Consider the following 19,011-nt stretch of genomic DNA (forward strand, 5'->3'; position numbering starts at 1 on the left):
GAGGGGAGTGGAATCGGACTGCGGGGAGCTGTTGTGACTCAGACCCGTTCTGCATGGTGCTCTGCTCTTGCTGGGGTGCCTGGGCCTTAGCTACAGCTTGCTGGGCCTGCTCCACCTGTGCTAACAGAGCATGGGGCAGGTTTCAGAGGGGCAGCCGTGTTAGTCTGTCTCAGCAAAAACAGCGAAGAGTCCTTGTGGCACCTTAGAGACTAACAAATTTATTTGGGCATAAGCTTTTGTGGGCTAACACCCACTGCATCAGATGCACAGAGTAAAAAATACAGTAAGCAGAATATTTATTATAGCACATGAAAAGATGGGAGTTGCCTTACTAAGTGGGGGGTCAATGTTAACGAGCCAATTCAATTAAGGTGGAAGTGGCCTATTCTCAACAGTTGACAAGAAGGGGTGAATACCAAGGCTAGGGTTACCATATGTCCAGATTTTTCCAGACATGTCCGGCTTTTTGGGCCTCAAATCCCCGTCTGGGAGGAAATCCCCAAAAGTCGGACATGTCCAGGAAAATAGGGAGGGAGGGGCTGGCGGTGCTTGGCTGGGGGCCGGGGGCCGGGGCCGGGGCCAGCAGTGCGGGGCTGGGGGTGCTCGGCCGGGGCCGGCGGAGCGGGGCTGGGGGTGCGGGGCTGGGGGACCCCTTCTCCCCTTGATCCCCCATGCCCCTACCTGTGGTCACTCACCTGGGAGCCCCTGGGCTGACATGAGCTCAGCGCATCTCCAGGGCACCTCTCTTACCCCACCCGCCTGGTGGGGGCAAAGATGGCTCTGAGTCCCTAGCAGGAAGTGCTGGCAGGCAGCCAGGCCCACACACTGGACACCCTGCTGGGGGAAACGGGGGGGGGAGCTCTGTGTGTGTGCGTGGAAGGTCAGAATTAAAGAACCACATGCCCAATGGGTCAGAATTAAAGCTGTGGGGTGTGGCCCTCTTTGGGCTGGCCTGCCCCCATGGCGTGGTAGGGGGGAGTAGTACCCACCCCTGGTGGGTGTGGGAAGGTGAGGATCCCCAAGACAGTCCCATGGCCTTAATTCTGACCCTTCGGGTGTGTGGTTCTGATGCAGCCCCCCCACAACATACACTTGGGCTGCAGCTTCTGTGTCATAGTCATGTGTGCTAAGAGGAGACCGGGCCTGCTTTCAGCAGGTCAGAATAGTCAGGCTGCAGGGGCCCAGGGGGACAGAGTTAGGGGGGCACCTGTATCCTCAGCGCTGGGTATCTGGCTGTAGTGTGCAGAACAGCCACAGTATTAAAACACAGTGACCTTGGAGCCACACCTAAAGGCAAGATTGCCAAGCACAAATAGGCCCAAAGGGGCAGAGTCCCCTTCATCGCAGTGTCTCCTGGCACCTGTGGCTTGGCAGCTGCAGCCACGTCAGTGTTTACATTGCCTTGCCTAGGGCCTGGTGTTCCCGGGCCATTGACCTGCATGGAGCTGGGCCTGGTTTGCATCTGCTGAGGATCTGTCCCCGCTGGAGCTTGCCTAGGCTGGGGAAATGGGGCAAACTGGGCCTTGGCACTGGTGTGACTTCTCCTGGTAGCTTCCTGGATCTGGTTGCGCCTGACGAAGCTCCACCTTGCACCCATTTACACAAGGCTTAGCACTAGTGAACCTACAATCGTGCACAGACCTGCCTCCTTGTGGCCAGGTCCTATCAGGGGAGCCAGTGGCCATTCGACTGGTGACTGGAGCTGGGCCAGAGCAGGGGCTGGGCCATGAAGGGAGAGGAGAGCAGGGTCTTGCTGGCAGGGCTAGGCTGAGAAGGACATGCTGGGCGTGTCCCCAGGGCTTTTCCCTTGCTCCTCGGTTAGGGCTGTGGCAAGGGAGGAGGTCGTGTGGCGGCCGCAGCCCGTGCAGATGTTGGAGCCGAAGAAGATGTAGATGAGAGGGTTGATGCTGCTGTTGAGGTTGATCAGGTAGCCAAAGTAGACCATGAAGGGGAAGATGCGATAGTTGAACTCCTTGTGCTGCCAGGAGACCAGAAAGAGCAGCTGGATGATCTGGAAGGGGAGGTTGAGCAGCACATAGGCCGACAGGGTGGCGGCCACAATGCGGTAGAACTGGCTGGGGGACCGGGTGTGGCGCCGGAAGGTGCGGGACAAGGTGGTGGCATGGGTGGTCACCATGACGATGAAGGGGAAGAGTCCCTCCAGCAGCACCTCCAGCAGGCGCAGGGGCCACTCATATTTGCCCCGGTTGTTAGAGCAGACGAGCACCCCATCTGTATGCAGGACAACGTTGGCAAAGATGAAGCCTTTGATGCTGAGCAGGGCGGCCACCAGCCAGGCGCCCAGGCAGATGTAGCTGGAGAGCCACAGGGGGCGGTGGCAGCGGTACCAGAGGGGCAGCAGCACCAGCAGGCAGCGGTCCACACTGAGGGCGGCCAGCAGGAAGAGGCTGCAGTGGTAGCTCAAGTCGTAGAGGACGTGGCGCAGGCGGCACATGGGGGTGCCCAGCACCCAGTTGTCGTCCAGCAGGGTTTCCATGATCTGCATGACCGTGAGGAAGAGGAAGAGGAAGTCAGAGGTGGCCAGGCTTAGGATGAAGACGGAGAGGCCCCGGCGCCGCAGCCGCCACCCTGTTAGCCAGATGATGAAGGCATTGGCGGGCAGTCCGATGCCCAGCGTGCCGATTAGGAAGGCTGCTCGCCATGATGCTGGAATAAAGGGTTCCGTCTGGTTGGCGTGCGAGCTGTTAAACGGCTCCATCCACCGCTCCCAGCAGTCTCAGTGGGGGCAGCACCAGGGAGGCCAACCTGCGAATGGAAGGGACATGGAAGGAATCAGGACAGGTCTTCTCTCCCAACCATTGCCCCTAGGACATGGGCACTGCCAGCTTCATTTCCTGCAGGAGAAGCGTTGTCCAGTGGCTAGAGAACCAGGTGGAGACCTAGTTCTACCACTGGCCTGGGCCACCTTAAGCAAATAACTTCCCCCTGGTGCCTTAGTTTCCCTTCCTCACTCTGAGTCTATATACCTTGACAGCTTTTTGCAGGAGGGCCTGTTTATCGCAGGCTCTCCAAGTGCTAGGAATAGTGATCATACCCTTGTCTCCATGGGAATTTTCCCCAACTCACTGTCAGGGAGAGGCTGGCACATGTCCTGAGAAGGGAGGTGTTGGGGGTGGGGAAGGTCAGGATTCCTGGGTCCTATTCCCAGCTGCTTCGATGCAGCCAGCTGCTCCTGTCATGGATCCTGTGTAGCTTTGGCAGCACAGGGGTTTCCGTCCAACAGCGCCACCATTTTCGCTCTGATGTCTGTGGGATTAGCAGGTTTGTCAGCCCCTTTGGGGCACCTGCAGGGTGGCAGTCAGGATTAGGAATGAACCTTTGTCAGTGGCATTGTGCTAGCACCCCAGCTGAGATCTGCACCCCAGTGAACCAGGCACTGTGCAGAGGGACAGTCCTTGCCCTTAAAAACTCTCAATCTAAACAACAACCCATAGAGAGACAGTTTGAGAGGGGAAACTAAGGCACAGAGGGGTGGGAAACGACTTACTCGAGATCACCCACTGATTTGGTGGCAGAGATGGGTCCCTGAATCCTGATTCACTGGGCCCCATTGTCACCCCACAACCCTCTCGTTATGTTACTCAAATAGCCATGTTGTCTCAAAACACTCCCTGGCCAGCAGAGGTCACTCCGTCCTAGGGACATGGACCTGTCTGGAGGGATCCAGCCATTGCAGCCTGGCTTATTTTGGCTGGGAGCCGATGTGAAAAGATTCCAGCTGCATCACAGTTGCCTGACTGTACAGCCAAACAGATTGTTGCAAATGCATCACCCTAGCCTCCACGGGATACGTCCCCCTGGGGATCCCAGAGAGATACCCACACATACGGGCCATGCTCCCGTAGGACGACGGCACTGTGAATGGGTCCTGTGGAACTCCCTGCCACTGGACATATGGAACCCTGGGCCTCACTGTGTGCTGAGCCTAGTTTGGAGACTCAAATTTTCCTCAGTGCCTCCTTCCACGCTCAGACAGATTCATGCCCGCCTGCCAGGCGGCACATCGAGGTATTTCTCCCCAAGGCAGTGACAGATCTGTCTAATCTGAGCCCCTCAGAGGCCTTGTATCCCAGCAGTGGGGGAGACCCCACTGGAGCTCTCTAGCTCTCATCTTCAGTGTGTGTGGGGGTGTCCTTTCGCAGGCTGTGATAGGGTGAGGTCAGGTCCATCTCCATGATTTTTGCCGCCCCAAGCAAAAAAATCCCCCCCCCCTTTTTTCGTGCCCCTCTGCCCCCGGCCCTGCCCCAACTCCACTCCTTCCCCAAATCCCCAGCCCCGCCTCCTCCCCCGGCGTGCTGCATTCCCCCCCCATTGCTTCCTGCGGGCCCCCCGCAACCTCCTGCCCTAGCTCATCTCCGCTCTGCCTGCTCCGCCGGGCGTGCCGCTGCTCCGCTTCTCCCTCCTCCCTCTCAGGTGAGGGAGGGGAAGAAGCGGAGCAGCGGTGCATTCAGGGGAGCAGGCGGAGCGGAGGTGAGCTAGGGTGGGGGGGCACAGGAAGTAACGGGGGTGGTAGAGGAACCGCTCCCCGCTCCAGCTTACCTCTGCTCCACCACCGCCACCTCTCCCGAGCGCCCGCCACTTGGCTTCTCCTTCCTCCCTCCCTTCCAGCCTTGCTGCGCGAAATAGCGGTTTCGTGTGCGGCAAGCCTGGGAGGGAGGGGGGAGAAGTGGAGCGGCGGCGCGTTCAGGGGAGCAGGCGGAGCGGAGGTGAGCTAGGGTGGGGGGGCGCAGGAAGTAACGGGGGATAGAGGAACCACTCCCAGCTCCAGCTCACCTCCGCCACCTCCCCTGAGCGCCCCGCCACCCGGCTTCTCCTCCGTCCCAGCCTTGCTGCGCAAAACAGCTGTTTCGCGCACGGCAAGCCTGGGAGGGAGGGGGGAGAAGTGGAGCGGTGGCAGTGTGCTCAGGGGAGCAAGTGGAGGCGGAGCAGAGGTGAGCTGGGGCGGTGAGCTGGGGCGGCGGGGGCACTTTTTCTCCATGCCCTGGAGTCGGCGCCTTTGATGGCCGGCGCCAGAATGCCGCCCCTAGAAATGTGCTGCCCCAAGCACCTGCTTGTTTTGCTGGTGCCTGGAGCCGGCCCTGGGTGAGGCAGACTAATCTGTGCTGGTCGTGGCCTCGCCCCACTGCTTCTGCTATCAGCTAAGATTCCCCGTCCCTTGGTCGGATCAGAATGTGCCTCATGAGCCGAGCCTTGGCAGGCTGCCCCTGATGAGCTGCCTGGAAGCAACAGGGCTCAGGACAATGGGGAGGGGAAGAGGGGTCTGTTAGGGGGAAGAACCCCCGGATCCTGGGGAGAGGGTGGGTTATTTGCCATGGAGTTCTGGGCCTGATGTGTGGGAAGATCCTAGGCTGTGTCACCAGGGTGTGGGGAGAGGGTGTCAGACTGAATGATTACAGCACCCCCTTTTGCGTTTCCAATCTATGGATCCATGAGACCATGGGGGCCCAGAGCCTGCAGCCTCATGGGGTGTCTGTCCCCTCCGCACCCCCCGCCAAGAACAGCCCCTCCACTCCACTGCCACAGACACCGGTCGTCACATAGAAATGCCAGCGGGTGTGACCCTGGCAGGCCAGATGCCAGCTCTTGCTGCAGGGGTTAACTAAGAACTGACAACCTCGCAGCTGGAGCCCAGATCAGGTCACACCTCTATGGTAGTTTTGCTCAAAACAGGGATTAGTTTTACAAGAATATATTTAGTGTTTAGACTCTGTGAAATGCTTGTGAGTCGCTGCCTACATTCATCTCACTTGCCATGGCGGCACTCCATGCTATAGGGAAAGATGTAAGTTTTACTTAATAGCTTTGAAAATGTTTGGTCTGAGCCTGTGAACTCAGGCCTGGGAATTGTCCTCACACCTCCCCCCCGCCTCTCCAGATGTAGAAACACGGAACCTCGCAATACAAACGATTAGTTAATGGCCCTGTCAGACCTGGGAAATGCTATGTGCCAGGAAGCTGGTCATGTGGGCTTGGAAGCTGAATGGAGGAAATTAAGCCACAGGAACATTTTCCATCTTTTTTTTTGGCTGTTTGAACTCTGAAGCCAGAGATCCCCTGGGCTGCCTCCTGGATCTGCCCTGAAAGACCCTTTGAAATGACATGACAACTCTGTCACTCTTAGGATTTAATGGTAACTCATTGGTGTGTACATGTTTGTGTAACCCTTCTGCCAGGTGGAGCCAGCAGCAACAAGGGCTGGGTGTGACGTTGTGCAGTCTATATGGTTTTATAAAAACTTGATAATAAGTCAATATAATGTAACTGAGATAGTTTTAGAGAAAATACGGTAATAAGTGAATGTAACGTAACTGGGATTTGCTTCATGCAAAAGGTTTCTTGTAAGGTATCATTGCAAAGCTTATAATCTACTGAGTATGATCATCTGATTTGTATAAATGTACCACTCTTGTATCTAAAACTAGAAATATAAAATGTAACTCTGAGGGCCTATTGTAATTGTGTAAAGTGTGGACCATTAATGATGGTTTGGAATCTTGATGACTCCCATTGTCTGCAGATGGCTGTATTTACCTGTGAGTCTTCCTGTATATGTGTGTGCTGGCAAGTGAGTAATGAAGTCTTGCAGTGACATGTGATCATGTCACCTGAACTGGAATCCATCTTTAACCTGGTGCTTTTCCAGTGAGGGGGGGTGGAAACCCAGAGAGACAAAGCAACAGAGGGTCCTGTGGCACCTTTGAGACTAACAGAAGTACTGGGAGCATAAGCTTTCGTGGGTCAGAACCTCACTTCTTCAGATGCAAGTAATGGAAATCTCCAGAGGCAGGTATATATCAGTGTGGAGATAACGAGGTTAGTTCAATCAGGGAGGGTGATCCACCATGCTTTCAACAGCTTCCACCCCACCATCAACCTCATCCTGGACCAATCTACATGGGAGGTCCACTTCCTGGACACCACCGTACAAATAAGCGATGGCCACATTAACACCACCCTATACCGAAAACCCACCGACCGCTACGCCTACCTTCATGCCTCCAGCTTCCACCCCGGTCACACCACACGATCCATCGTCTACAGCCAAGCACTGAGGTACAATCGCATCTGCTCCAACCCCTCAGACAGAGACCAACACCTACAAGATCTTCACCAAGCATTCTCAAAATTACGATACCCACACAAGGAAATAAAGAAACAAATCAACAGAGCCAGACGTGTACCCAGAAGACTCCTGCTACAAGACAGGCCCAGAAGAGAAACCAACAGAACTCCACTGGCCATCACCTACAGTCCTCAGATTAAACCTCTCCAACGCATCGGGGGGGAGGGATAGCTCAGGGGTTTGAGCATTGGCCTGCTAAACCCAGGGTTGAGAGTTCAATCCTTGAGGGGGCCATTTAGGGATTTGGGGCAAAAATCTGTCTGGGGATTGGTCCTGCTTTGAGCAGGGGGTTGGACTAGATGACCTCCTGAGGTCCCTTCCAACCCTGATATTCTATGATTCTATGATCATCAGTGATCTACAACCCATCCTGGACAATGATCCCTCACTTTCACAGACCTTGGGAGGCAGGCCAGTCCTCGCCCACAGACAACCTGCCAACCTTAAGCATATTCTCACCAGCAACCACGCATCGCACCATAACAACTCTAACTCAGGAACCAACCCATGCAACAAACCTCGATGCCAACTCTGCCCACATATCTACACCAGCAACACCATCACTGGACCTAACCAGATCAGCTACAACATCACCGGCTCATTCACCTGCACGTCCACCAATGTTATATATGCCATCATATGCCAGCAATGCCCCTCTGCTATGTACATTGGCCAAACTGGACAGTCACTACGCAAGAGGATAAATGGACACAAGTCAGATATCAGGAATGGCAATATACAAAAACCTGTAGGAGAACACTTCAACCTCCCTGGCCACACAATAGCAGATGTTAAGGTAGCCATCTTACAGCAAAAAAACTTCAGGACCAGACTCCAAAGAGAAACTGCTGAGCTTCAGTTCATCTGCAAATTTGACACCATCAGATCAGGATTAAACAAAGACTGTGAATGGCTATCCAACTACAGAAACAGTTTCTCCTCCCTTGGTGTTCACACCTCAACTGCTAGCAGAGCACCTCACCCTCCCTGATTGAACTAACCTCGTTATCTCCACACTGATATATCCCTGCCTCTGGAGATTTCCATTACTTGCATCTGAAGAAGTGAGGTTCTGACCCACGAAAGCTTATGCTCCCAGTACTTCTGTTAGTCTCAAAGGTGCCACAGGACCCTCTGTTGCTTTTTACAGATTCAGACTAACACGGCTACCTCTCTGATACCAGAGAGACAAAGAGTTCCCGCCTTATGCAAAAGATATATAAAGGGGGGAAGAGAACAGAGAGGGAGAGGAGCCATCATGAAGACTCCCCTAGCTATCACCTGAGCTGCAACAAGAGCTGTACCAGGGGAAAGAATTGTGCCCAGGCCTGGAAGATGTCCAGTCTGAGAAAAACTTACTGAAGCATCTCTGAGGGTGAGATTATCTGTATTCAGTTTGATTAGACATAGATTTGCGCATTTTATTTTATTTTGCTTGGTGACTTACTTTGTTCTGTCTGTTACTACTTTGAACCACTTAAATCCTACTGTCTGTATTTAATAAAATCACTTTTTATTTAGTAATTTACTCAGAGTATGTATTAATACCTGGGGAGCAAACAACTGTGCATATCTCTCTATCAGTGTTATAGAGGGCGAACAATTTGAGTTTGCCCTGCATAAGCTTTATGCAGGGTAAAACGGATTTATTTGGGTTTAGACCCCACTGGGAGTTGGGCATCTGAGTGCTAAAGACAAGCACACTACTGTGAGCTGTTTTCAGGTAAACTTGCAGCTTTGGGACAAGTGATTCAGACCCTGGGTCTGTGTTGGAGCCAGACGGGAGTGTCTGGCTCAGCAAGACAGGGTGCTGGAGTCCTGAGCTGGCAGGGAAAACAGAAGCAGGGGTAGTCTTTTGCACATCGGGTGGCAGCTCCCAAGGAGGTTTCTGTGATCCAACCCGTCACACTGGGGTCAGTATCTAGGGGTTAGTTTTCAACAATACAACAGAAAACCACCTCGAGCCCCCACTCAGTGACCTGGGACAATTATACACTGCCCCCAGGGCTTTTCTAAAAGCCAATACTTCCTCTCTCACAAGCACAGAATCTGAGGGTACATCCAGACTACCCGCCGATTCGGCGGGTAGTAATCGATCTATCAGGGATCAATATATCGTGTCTCATATAGACGCGATATATCGATCCCCCAAACACACTCCCGTCGACTCCAGAACTCCACCAGGGCAAGCGGCAGTAACAGAGTTGACAGGGGAGTCACAGCCGTTGATCCCGTGCCGTGAAAACAGGAGGTAAGTTGAAATAAAGTACGTCAACTTCAACTACACTATTCCAGCTGAAATTGCATATTTTACATCAACCCCCCCTCCAGTGTAGATCAGCCCTGAGCATAATAAAAAGGTTTAGCTCTCAATGATTTCAGCAATGTTCTCAGTGCACAATACTCCTATAATAAAGTCACTGTCCCAAAACAGACCTAATACTTAAACCAAAATATCAGTGATTTCCCCTATGCAATATCTAACAAGTCTGTCAATCAATCAAACAAACATTAACTCTTTTTCTACACCATATTACACATACCAAAACCCATCTTCTACCAATTCATTGAGCTTTGTAACCCATGTCCCTTGCCTAGCAAGTACCATTCACTTGAGGGTGAGTCCCTCCATCAGGATATGCCAGGTACAGTTCTGCTGCCCTTGGTTCACACAACAAGAATAACAATGCTTTATTACTCCTGCTCCAATAACAAGGAGACTGAGGATCCAACACCAGCCAGAAGTGATCATTTGGGGAAGCAAACCCATCATGCTGAGCGCCAAGGCAGGGTGGGTGTGTCCATGCAAACGAGATCAGCTTCTGAAGTCTTTTTCCACAGCTCACCACTAGATGTCAGGGGAGAGCTCATTCAGACTCTGCTTACATCTGCTTTGCTTTAACCTGTAAATAACTCTTATTTCTCTTTCCTAGTTGATAAATCCTTATAAATGTTTATTGCAGGGCATTACCTGTGGTGTAAGATCTACGGTACCAATTCATCTGGGGTAAGTGACCGGTCTCTTGGAACTGGGAGCAACCTGTGATTTTTGGTGTAAGTGACCATTTATCACTAAGTCCAGTTTGTCTGGGTGGCAACATAGAGTGGAGAGTCTATCTTGAGGGACTGTCTGTGACGCCGAGGGAACACGGGTACAGTGATCCAGGAGATTACGTTTGGAAGTTGGTTGGTGAAATCTAATGATAGACACTCCACCAATTTGGGGTGTCTGCCCTGTGTTTGACAGCCTGCCCTGAGGTTGGCACTCACAGACTCATGAGCCATTCCAGACAGCGTGACGGGGGCAGCTGGGCTTTGTGGCTGATGCACTGGGGTGGGACCCAGGAGATCTGCCTTCATAAAATATTAGAATAATAGAATATCAGGGTTGGATGGGACCTCAGAAGGCCATCTAGTCCAACCCCCTGCTCAAAGCATGCCTGCCTCTCCCACAGGCAACCATACAGAATGATGAGCCATCCTTTGTTTAGTTAAACCATGAGTTCTTTGGGGCAGGGACTGTCTCTCACCCTGTGCAGCCCCTGGCACAGTGGGGCCCTGATCTGAGACCTGCTCTATGTGTGCCAGGATGTCTAGTATCAGGGCTGCTCTAACTAGCTCCCAGCTGGACAGCACAGAGTGGCTATGACCCACTCCCTCCTTCCCACTGCGGGGCAGCATAGACCTGCTGTCATAACTATAAAGGGAAGGGTAACAGCCCTCCTGTGTACAGTACTGTAAAATCCCTCCTGGCCAGAGACTCCAAAGTCCTTTTACCTGTAAAGGGTTAAGAAGCTCAGGTAACCTGGCGGACACCTGACCCAAAGGACCAATAAGGGGACATGATACTTTCAAATCTTGGTGGGGGGAAGGCTTTTGTTTGTGCTCTTTGTTTTGGTGGTTGTTCGCTCTTGGGACTAAGAGTGACCAGACATCCATCCAGGCTCTCCAAATCTTTCTGAACAAGTCTCTCATATTTCAAACTTGTAAGTAAACAGCCAGGCAAGGCGTGTTAGTTTTATCTTTGTTTTCTCAACTTGTAAATGTACCTTTTTGCTAGAGTGTTTATCTCTGTTTGCTGTAACTTTGAACCTAAGGCTAGAGGGGATTCCTCTGGGCTCTTTAAGTTTGATTACCCTGTAAAGGTAGTTTCCATCCTGATTTTACAGAGTTGATTTTTACCTTTTTCTTTATTTAAAAGCCTTCTTTTTAAGAACCTGATTGATTTTTCCTTGTTTTTAGATCCAAGGGGGTTGGATCTTGATCCACCAGGAGTTGGTGGGAGAAAGGAGGGGGATGGTTAATTTCTCCTTGTTTTAAGATCCAAGGGGTTTGGATCTGTATTCACCAGGGGATTGGTGAAGAGTCTCTCAAGGCTACCCAGCGAAGGGAATTAGCACTTTGGGAGTGGTGGCAGCGGACCAGATCTAAGCTGGTAGTTAAGCTTAGAAGTTTCATGCAGGCCCTCACATTTGTACCCTAAAATTCAGAGTGGGGAAGCAGCCTTGACACCTGCCAATCAGGGACTGTTGGGCCAGTGAAGAGGTGCCCAGGGTAAGGAGAACAGAGAGACCTAGCCACTAACAGTGAGTGAGCAGTGGTGTTAGGAGTGGGGAGAGGGTGTGGTCGGGACTCCTGGGTCCTATCCCCAGCTCTGCTGCTGATGGGCCAGATGAGCACTGTGCGTCAGTTTCCTCCTCTGGAGAGCTGGGGCTGCCCTGCCCCAATGCTGAGTGAATCCCTGTGGGTGGGAGGACGGCAGCAGGAGGAGGCACAAGCTCCTGGGTGGAGAGGTGCCAAAGGGCGGCTTGCAGGGGTTCCCCATCTCGGGATGGGGGCTTCCTGAGCCAGAGCAGGAGGGGTTGGGATGGAGCTTCCACTCCTGCCCTCCCACATTTCACTCTCGCTCCATCCAGCCACTGTCCCTTTCTCTCGGTCTGCGGCTGGGTCCACTCTCCCCACACCTGCTCTCAGCCCATCCTGCTTCTCCCAGAGAGGGGATGGAGCAGGTCTGATTGGCATGTCAGCTGCTGCTGCTGAGGGCACCAGCCCCGGCTACCTTGTGACCGCTCACTCCTCACTCCATCTGGGTGTAGGGCCCATCTGTGCCAGGCACGGGGACCGCTTCTTGCCATCTGCCCATCACCCCCAGCTCAAAGAACATGCCCCGGAGGCCTCACCCTATGCCCCATCAGAGCCGTCCCATGGAAGCTAGTGGGGTTAATGAACCCCTAGCACCTCCCCGATACCCCTGCAGGGAAGCAACGAGGAACCCAGACCCTACTGCTCCCCTCCTCTGGGGAGCTCAGCACAGGGTCTGCCCAGAAGGGTGGCTGCTATCCATCCCCGCACCCACGCTGGTCATTCTTACTCCCGTGCTGCCTGCTTGTCCTGTTCCAGGGTCACCCCATTGGGAATCAGGCCCCATAACTGCCCCCAGGGAGCGGTGATCTGCCCCTAGGGGAAATGGACATGACTGGAGGGGGTAGGGATGGAGTGGCAGGGAGAGAGAGAAACTCTGCCTAGAGCCAGGGAGGGAAGGGATGGCTCACTCTGACCACCATGGCACAGAGCCATAGCCTGGTGGGCATGGACATTGCCATGACACGCAGCTCATGGCTCTGGGGCTTGGGCTCTGCCCCCAGTGCCCCTCTGCCCAGACTGGCACCAACGTCCTGAGACCCAGCAGAACTTGTCTCCTGGGTCAGGGCTCTCCCCAAGACCTGTCTGAGGCTGGGAGAATATATTCCCCCCCCCCCCATGTTGGCACAGAGCCTAAGTGCCTACCGATGCCAAGTTGTACCATCCGTCCCTGAGATGGAGACCATGGGCAGGGCCACCTGGGCATCAGTCACATGCTCCCAGGTCATAGCCAGCCTGTCAGAGCAGGACCAAACTGCAGAGCCAGCCAGGCAGGGTCCAGTGTCAGCTAATTAGTGCCATTCGTGAAGTGTTAGTCTCAATCTCCCCCTGCAACCGCCACCAAAGGCTGGGAGGTCACCCACGGGAAGTAGGGATAAAGTAGGACCTACCTGAAGTATCTGCAGTGAGAGTCAGGCAGGGGTTAGGATGGAGCGAGCTCCCGCCTGGTGTCCAATCGCTGCCAATCTGGAGAAGGATGAAAGCCAGCAGGAGCAGGACGCTGATTTATATCGGTGGCAAGGGAGGAAGCAGCACGGGAGGGGTGGGGGGTGGAGGCACATGGTGTGAACCAGTGGGGAGGGGAGGCAGATATCATTTAACTGGCGGCAGTCCAGCTAGCGCTTGCCGCAGCCCACCTCCAGGCCCCACCCCAAAGCCTCAGGTCCCTTGGGCCCAGTCAGGTTGGGAAGAGCTGATGTCCGGCCTGGGATTCTGCCCTTACCTGTCCAGTTAGCTTCACCCATGGCTGCAGACTCCATCAAGTGAAAGCCCAAGGATGGCCCCTGTGGACAGAGACAAGGCACCTGCCAGCCCGGGGTGGGGAATTCACGGGGTTAGGAGTGTGTGTAATCAGGGACAGGCTGTTGGGACCAAGTGCCTTGGCTGGGAGAGCTGGGGAATAAGATCGGTTAAGAGGCAGTGTGGCCTAGTGGGTAGAGCACTGGACTGGGAGCCAGGAGATCTGCTCTGCCCATGGCCTACTGGGTAACTAGGATCAAGTCACTTCCCAGCCCTGCACCTCAGTTTCCTCTCCCGCCCTATTTCTGGCTGGTCTGCTTAGACTGTAAGCTCTTTGGGGCAGTGGCTGTCTCACAGGATGGCTGTACAGCACCCAGCACAGGAAAGCAGGAGATGGGATGGGACTGATCTCAGATGGGTCCTGGAGGTGCTGCCGGTCTGCCGCCTGCTCCTCTCCTCTCCTTTGGGGGTCCTGAGGGAAGTGAGTTAAGATTTGCCGCCCTGCTCTATCCGTATCATGCTGCAGGCATGTAGTTAAACAAAACTCCCGACCAGCGAGACTGGGAAACCACGGCTGCAAACGCTGCCTGGCTACAAAGCCTTGGGCAGGAGGTTTTGATCAGCTGCCAGGTGTTGGCTCCAGGTGATCAGTGCGGGGTTAAACAAAGGAGCTGGCCCTGGCCTGGGGAGCACGCTGATCTGAGCTGCGGGCTGAGAGCAGAGGGAGAAAAGGAGGAGAAAAAACATGTGTTTCTCAGGAAGCAGTGATGGAGAGAGGCAGGTTGAGATGGGGTCATTTTGCAGAGGAAAATGTGGGTTTGGGTTAAAGGAAGAGGGAGCATTTCTGAGAATCAAATCTGGGGGGTGGGGGAGGAGCAGGTGGGTTTGTTAACGGAGCAATCAAAGGGCAGCTCAGCCCACAGGATCCTCGATTAGTGCCTGTTAGAAACCGCCACTGCAGGTTGGGGGAGAGCAGTGCAATGAGACCAGGTTTGTCCCAGAGTTTGCTCCACCCCCCTGTATTTGGGGCCTTGCTGGGTTATTTCCAACTGCATTTCCTTGGTGCAGTCCTGTTTATTTACGGACTTCTCCCACACAGTCCTGTGCCCCTGCAAGAACAGGAACAATCAGCAGCTGACTGTTTCCTTGCTCAGAAATTCTGAAGCCTGAATCTCCAGCCAGTCCTGTGTCCCAAGGAGCTCAGCTCCTCACGGCCATGCTCACAACTCCTGCCCTTCCTGTCTGCTGCCTTTTGCCTTGTAGCCTATAGGATTAACCTGCTTGCTTGCATACATATATATTTTCTTATAGTTTAAGTATATGGTTTATTGTGATACGTTTATAGATTTATATTAAAGTAAGTTCGGCTGTAATTCAAGGGACCTACAGGCCATATCCTGTATGTTGAGCTAAGGCAAAGTTAGCATATCTATGTCTGGGACCTTTCACCCAGATAGCAAAGTCAACACACACACGTCTGGGACCTTTCACCTAGATAAATAGATAATGGTAGAATGGCATAGGGGGGTTCCAAGTCTGTACCCTCAAACTTAACATGTACACCACAAGGAAAGAACCGAAAGAACCGGGAAACAAAAATAACATGTGTGTATATTCTAATGTCATTAATATGTATGTACATGTCATCAATACATAGAAGCATACTAGCCTATGGAGTAAGTGTATCCTAACATTTTTGTGGGTAAGAAATGAAGTTTGTGCATAAAAGGAGGGTTCAAACACCTGTGCCCTATAAAAGAGGGCCTTACGAGAGAGGCTCTACTTGTTTTTGTTAGAACTTTCTAAGTTCCAAGGGGCTAGGCAAAGCTTAGTTTCCCTAAGATTTTGTTCTTAGTTTTGTTTATTAGGTTTTAATTTTAAGTTTAAGTTAGTTAAGTAAACTCTAAGTTAGCTTCGATAGTTCTTAGCTCTAGCTTCTTCTAAGCTTTGCACCTCTCACTCAAGAATAAAGGAACCTGACCCTCCAGAGGAGAGGCTGGCCCTGTGTCTCTCACCACCAGGTTATCAAGAAAGGGTCTGAGTATATTAATCAAAGCTTTGTAGCATATAATACCATATGTATCTTTTAAATAGCAGTAATACAATTGTAACTTTATAACTCTGATTATTTTATCATTTAGTTACTATGTCATTTATCTTAATGAAAAGTCTTTAAGGCTATATCTGTCTCAGTGTGAGCGTCCTGTCATGCCTCCGAGGGTCCTTTGTAAATTCTGTGAAGCCTGATTCAGGACAAGAACCTTATTATCTTCTGATCAAACTGATTGGCGAGCTTAAAACCCATACTATCCAAATTAATATTATTAACCTCCTAATCAGGCAAGAGACTGGTGAGGCAGCCAGGAGACTCAAGGAGTGTGTGACAGGGATTTTCAGGGATTCCAGGCATGTCTAGATTCCCTGAGAATCTCACCTGAGGCATTAGTAAAGAGTTAGCGTTAGAGAGCAAGATTGTGTGTTTTACTCACTCACTCTTAAGAAGACAGGAACCTGATTTCTTGTGACTTCTTGGCAGTGTTCCCACTATTTCCTGTTATGTACTGTGGTTTGACTTAGAATTTTAGCTTAGAGGTTTTAAATTTAATCTTACAAGATAAAGATTAATAGTGTTATTATTTAAAGTGATACGCGGGTTTAAGGGACTTTGTTAAAGGTTGAAGTTATAATGAATGGTACCGATGAGATATTAGCAGTAGCATCAGGCCCGATGACCCACACTAGTGGTGGTGTGGGACTTGATTGATCTATGTATTCATTGCCACCAAGAGGGTGCAGTAACTCAGAACTTGTACAGTTTGAGCTACCTTATTTCAGTCCCCTCAACTCTCCCAGGCTGCACCTCTGATCCACCTGCCTCAGTTTCCTCCGGTTGTTTGGCAGGTCCCGACAGAGGAAAGAGACCTCTTGAACAGCTCATTCCATCCTAACCCCTGCCTGGCTCTTGCTGCAGACACTTCAGGTAGGACCTACTTTATCCCCCAGATACAGGAAGCAGGAGAGGAAGCATGTTGCTGGCAGAAGTGAGTAGATGCCAGCTTAAAATCGCTGGATGGCTATAAATCAGACCATGGTCGGCTGTTGGAAAGAATCAAAAAGTTGGAAAAGATAGAAGATGTGTTAGAGGAAGACAAAGAATCGGTTCCCATCCCTATTGGCATGGTGGAACCAATGGAAATAGAGAAACCTGCAGGGCCAATTACTAGAAGTAGGGCAAAAAAGTTAGTTCAGACTAAGGTTATGGCTACACTACGAAATTAGGTCCATTTAATAGAAGTTGATTTTTTAGAAATTGATTTGATAGAGTCGATTGTGTGTGTCCCCACTAAGCATATTAAGTTGGCAGTGTGCGTCCACAGTACCAAGGCTAGCGTTGACTTTCGGAGTGTTGCACTGTGGTAGCTATCTCACAGTTCCCGCAGTCTCCACCGCCCATTGGAATTCTGGGTTGAGCTCCCAATGCCTGATGGGGAAAAACATTGTCAAGGGTAGTTCTGGGTACTCTTGGTCAGGCCCCCATCCTTCCCTCCCTCCGTGAAAGCAATGGCAAAAAATCGTTTCTCGCCTTTTTTCCTGGGTTACCAGTGCAGATGACATACCACAGCAAGCATGGAGCCCGCTCAGCTCACTGTCACCTTACCTCTCCTGGGTGCTACTGGCAGACGCGGTACTGCAGTGCTACACAGCAGCATCCTCTTGCCTTGCCTATGGCAGACAGTGTAATACGACTGCTAGCCATCGTCGTCGTCCCGTTGGTGCTGCTGGCCGACCTCGGTTAGGTTGGTTGGGGCATCTGGGCAGACATGGGTGCTCCTGGCTGGCCTCCGTGAGGTCGGTCGGGGGCGCCTGGACAAAAATGGGAATGACTCCAGGTCATTCTCTTCTTTAAGTTTCGTCTAATGGAGATTCAGTCCTGCCTGGAATATCAAACCAATTGGAGGCTTCTCATAGACTTTAAGGTCAGAAGGGACCATTATGATCATCTAGTCTGACCTCCCGCATGATGCAGGCCGCAAAGCCGTCCCAACCCCTTTCCCTTGACTCTGCTGTTGAAGTCCCCAAATCCTGTGGTTTAGAGACTTCAAGTAGCAGAGAATCCTCCAGCTAGTGACCCCTGCCCCATGCTGCGGAGGAAGGCAAAAAACCTCCAGAGCCTCTGCCAATCTACCCTGGAGGAAAATTCCTTCCCGACCCCAAATATGGCGATCAGCAGAACCCCGAGCATGTAGGCAAGATTCTCCAGCCAGACCCCCATCGGCCATTGATACTATTTACCAGCGATGGCACGCTGTTCATTTGACTAAAATCATGTTATCCCATTAAACCATTCCCTCCATAAACTTATCTAGCTTAATCTTAAAACCAGACAGGTCCTTCGCCCCCACCGTTTCCCTCGGAAGGCTGTTCCAATATTTCACCCCTCTGACGGTTAGAAACCTTTGTCTAATTTCAAGCCTAAACTTCCCCACAGCCAGTTTATATCCATTCGTTCTCGTGTCCACATTAGTACTGAGCTGAAATAATTCCTCTCCCTCCCTGGTATTTATTCCTCTGATATATTTAAAGAGAGCAATCATATCCCCCCTCAGCCTTCTTTTGGTTAGGCTAAACAACCCGAGCTCCTCGAGTCTCCTTTCATACGACAGGTTTTCCATTCCTCTGATCACCCTAGTGGCCCTTCTCTGTACCCGTTCCAGTTTGAGTTCATCTTTTTTAAACATGGGAGACCAGAACTGCACACAGTACTCCAAATGAGGTCTCACCAGTGCCTTGTACAATGGAAGCAGCACCTCCTTATACCTCGCTTAATGCATCCCAAGACCGCATTGGCTTTTTTCACCGCTACGTCACATTGCTGACTCAGTCATCCTGCGGTCTACCAGGACTCCAAGGTCTTTCTCCTCCTCTGTTACTTCCAACCGATGCGTCCCCAGCTTGTAACTAAAATTCTTGTTAGTCATCCCTAAATGCATCACCTTACACTTTTCACTATTAAATTTCATCCTATTTCTGTTACTCCAATTTACAAGGTCATTCAAGTCTCCCTGCAGAATATTCCGATCCTCCTCCGAATTGGCAATACCTCCCAACTTTGTCATCCGCAAACTTTATCAGCCCACTCCTACAATTGGTTCCGAGGTCAGTAATAAATAGATTAAATAAAATCGGACCCAAAACCGAACCTTGAGGAACTCCACTGGTGACCTCCCTCCAACCTGACAGTTCACCTTTCAGTATGACCCGCTGCAGTCTCCCCATTAACCAGTTCCTTATCCACCTCTGGATTTTCATATCAATCCCCATCATTTCCAATTTAACCAATAATTGCTCGTGCGGTACCGTATCAAACGCTTTACTGAAATTGAGGTATATTAGGTCCACCGCATTTCCCTTATCTAATAAGTCTGTTACTTTCTCAAAGAAGGAGATCAGATTGGTGTGGCACGATCTGCCTTTGGTGAAACCAT

General features: G+C 51.6%; 1 protein-coding gene across 1 annotated transcript; it reads right to left on the bottom strand.

Moving 5' to 3' along the window:
- Positions 1 to 665: 665 nt before the first annotated feature.
- Positions 666 to 17,511, bottom strand: LOC128836969 (probable G-protein coupled receptor 152). The gene is made up of 3 exons (XM_054027725.1): positions 17,184 to 17,511; positions 16,906 to 17,006; positions 666 to 2,766 (listed from the first exon to the last, which is right to left on the bottom strand). The coding sequence occupies exon 3, from the start codon at positions 2,717 to 2,719 to the stop codon at positions 1,763 to 1,765; it is 957 nt and encodes a 318-aa protein (XP_053883700.1). The 5' UTR covers positions 2,720 to 2,766; positions 16,906 to 17,006; positions 17,184 to 17,511; the 3' UTR covers positions 666 to 1,762.
- Between the last annotated feature and the right edge of the window lie 1,500 nt (positions 17,512 to 19,011).

The sequence above is a fragment of the Malaclemys terrapin genome, chromosome 4 (assembly GCF_027887155.1).
Source record: "Malaclemys terrapin pileata isolate rMalTer1 chromosome 4, rMalTer1.hap1, whole genome shotgun sequence".
NCBI classification, from domain to species: Eukaryota; Metazoa; Chordata; order Testudines; family Emydidae; genus Malaclemys; species Malaclemys terrapin.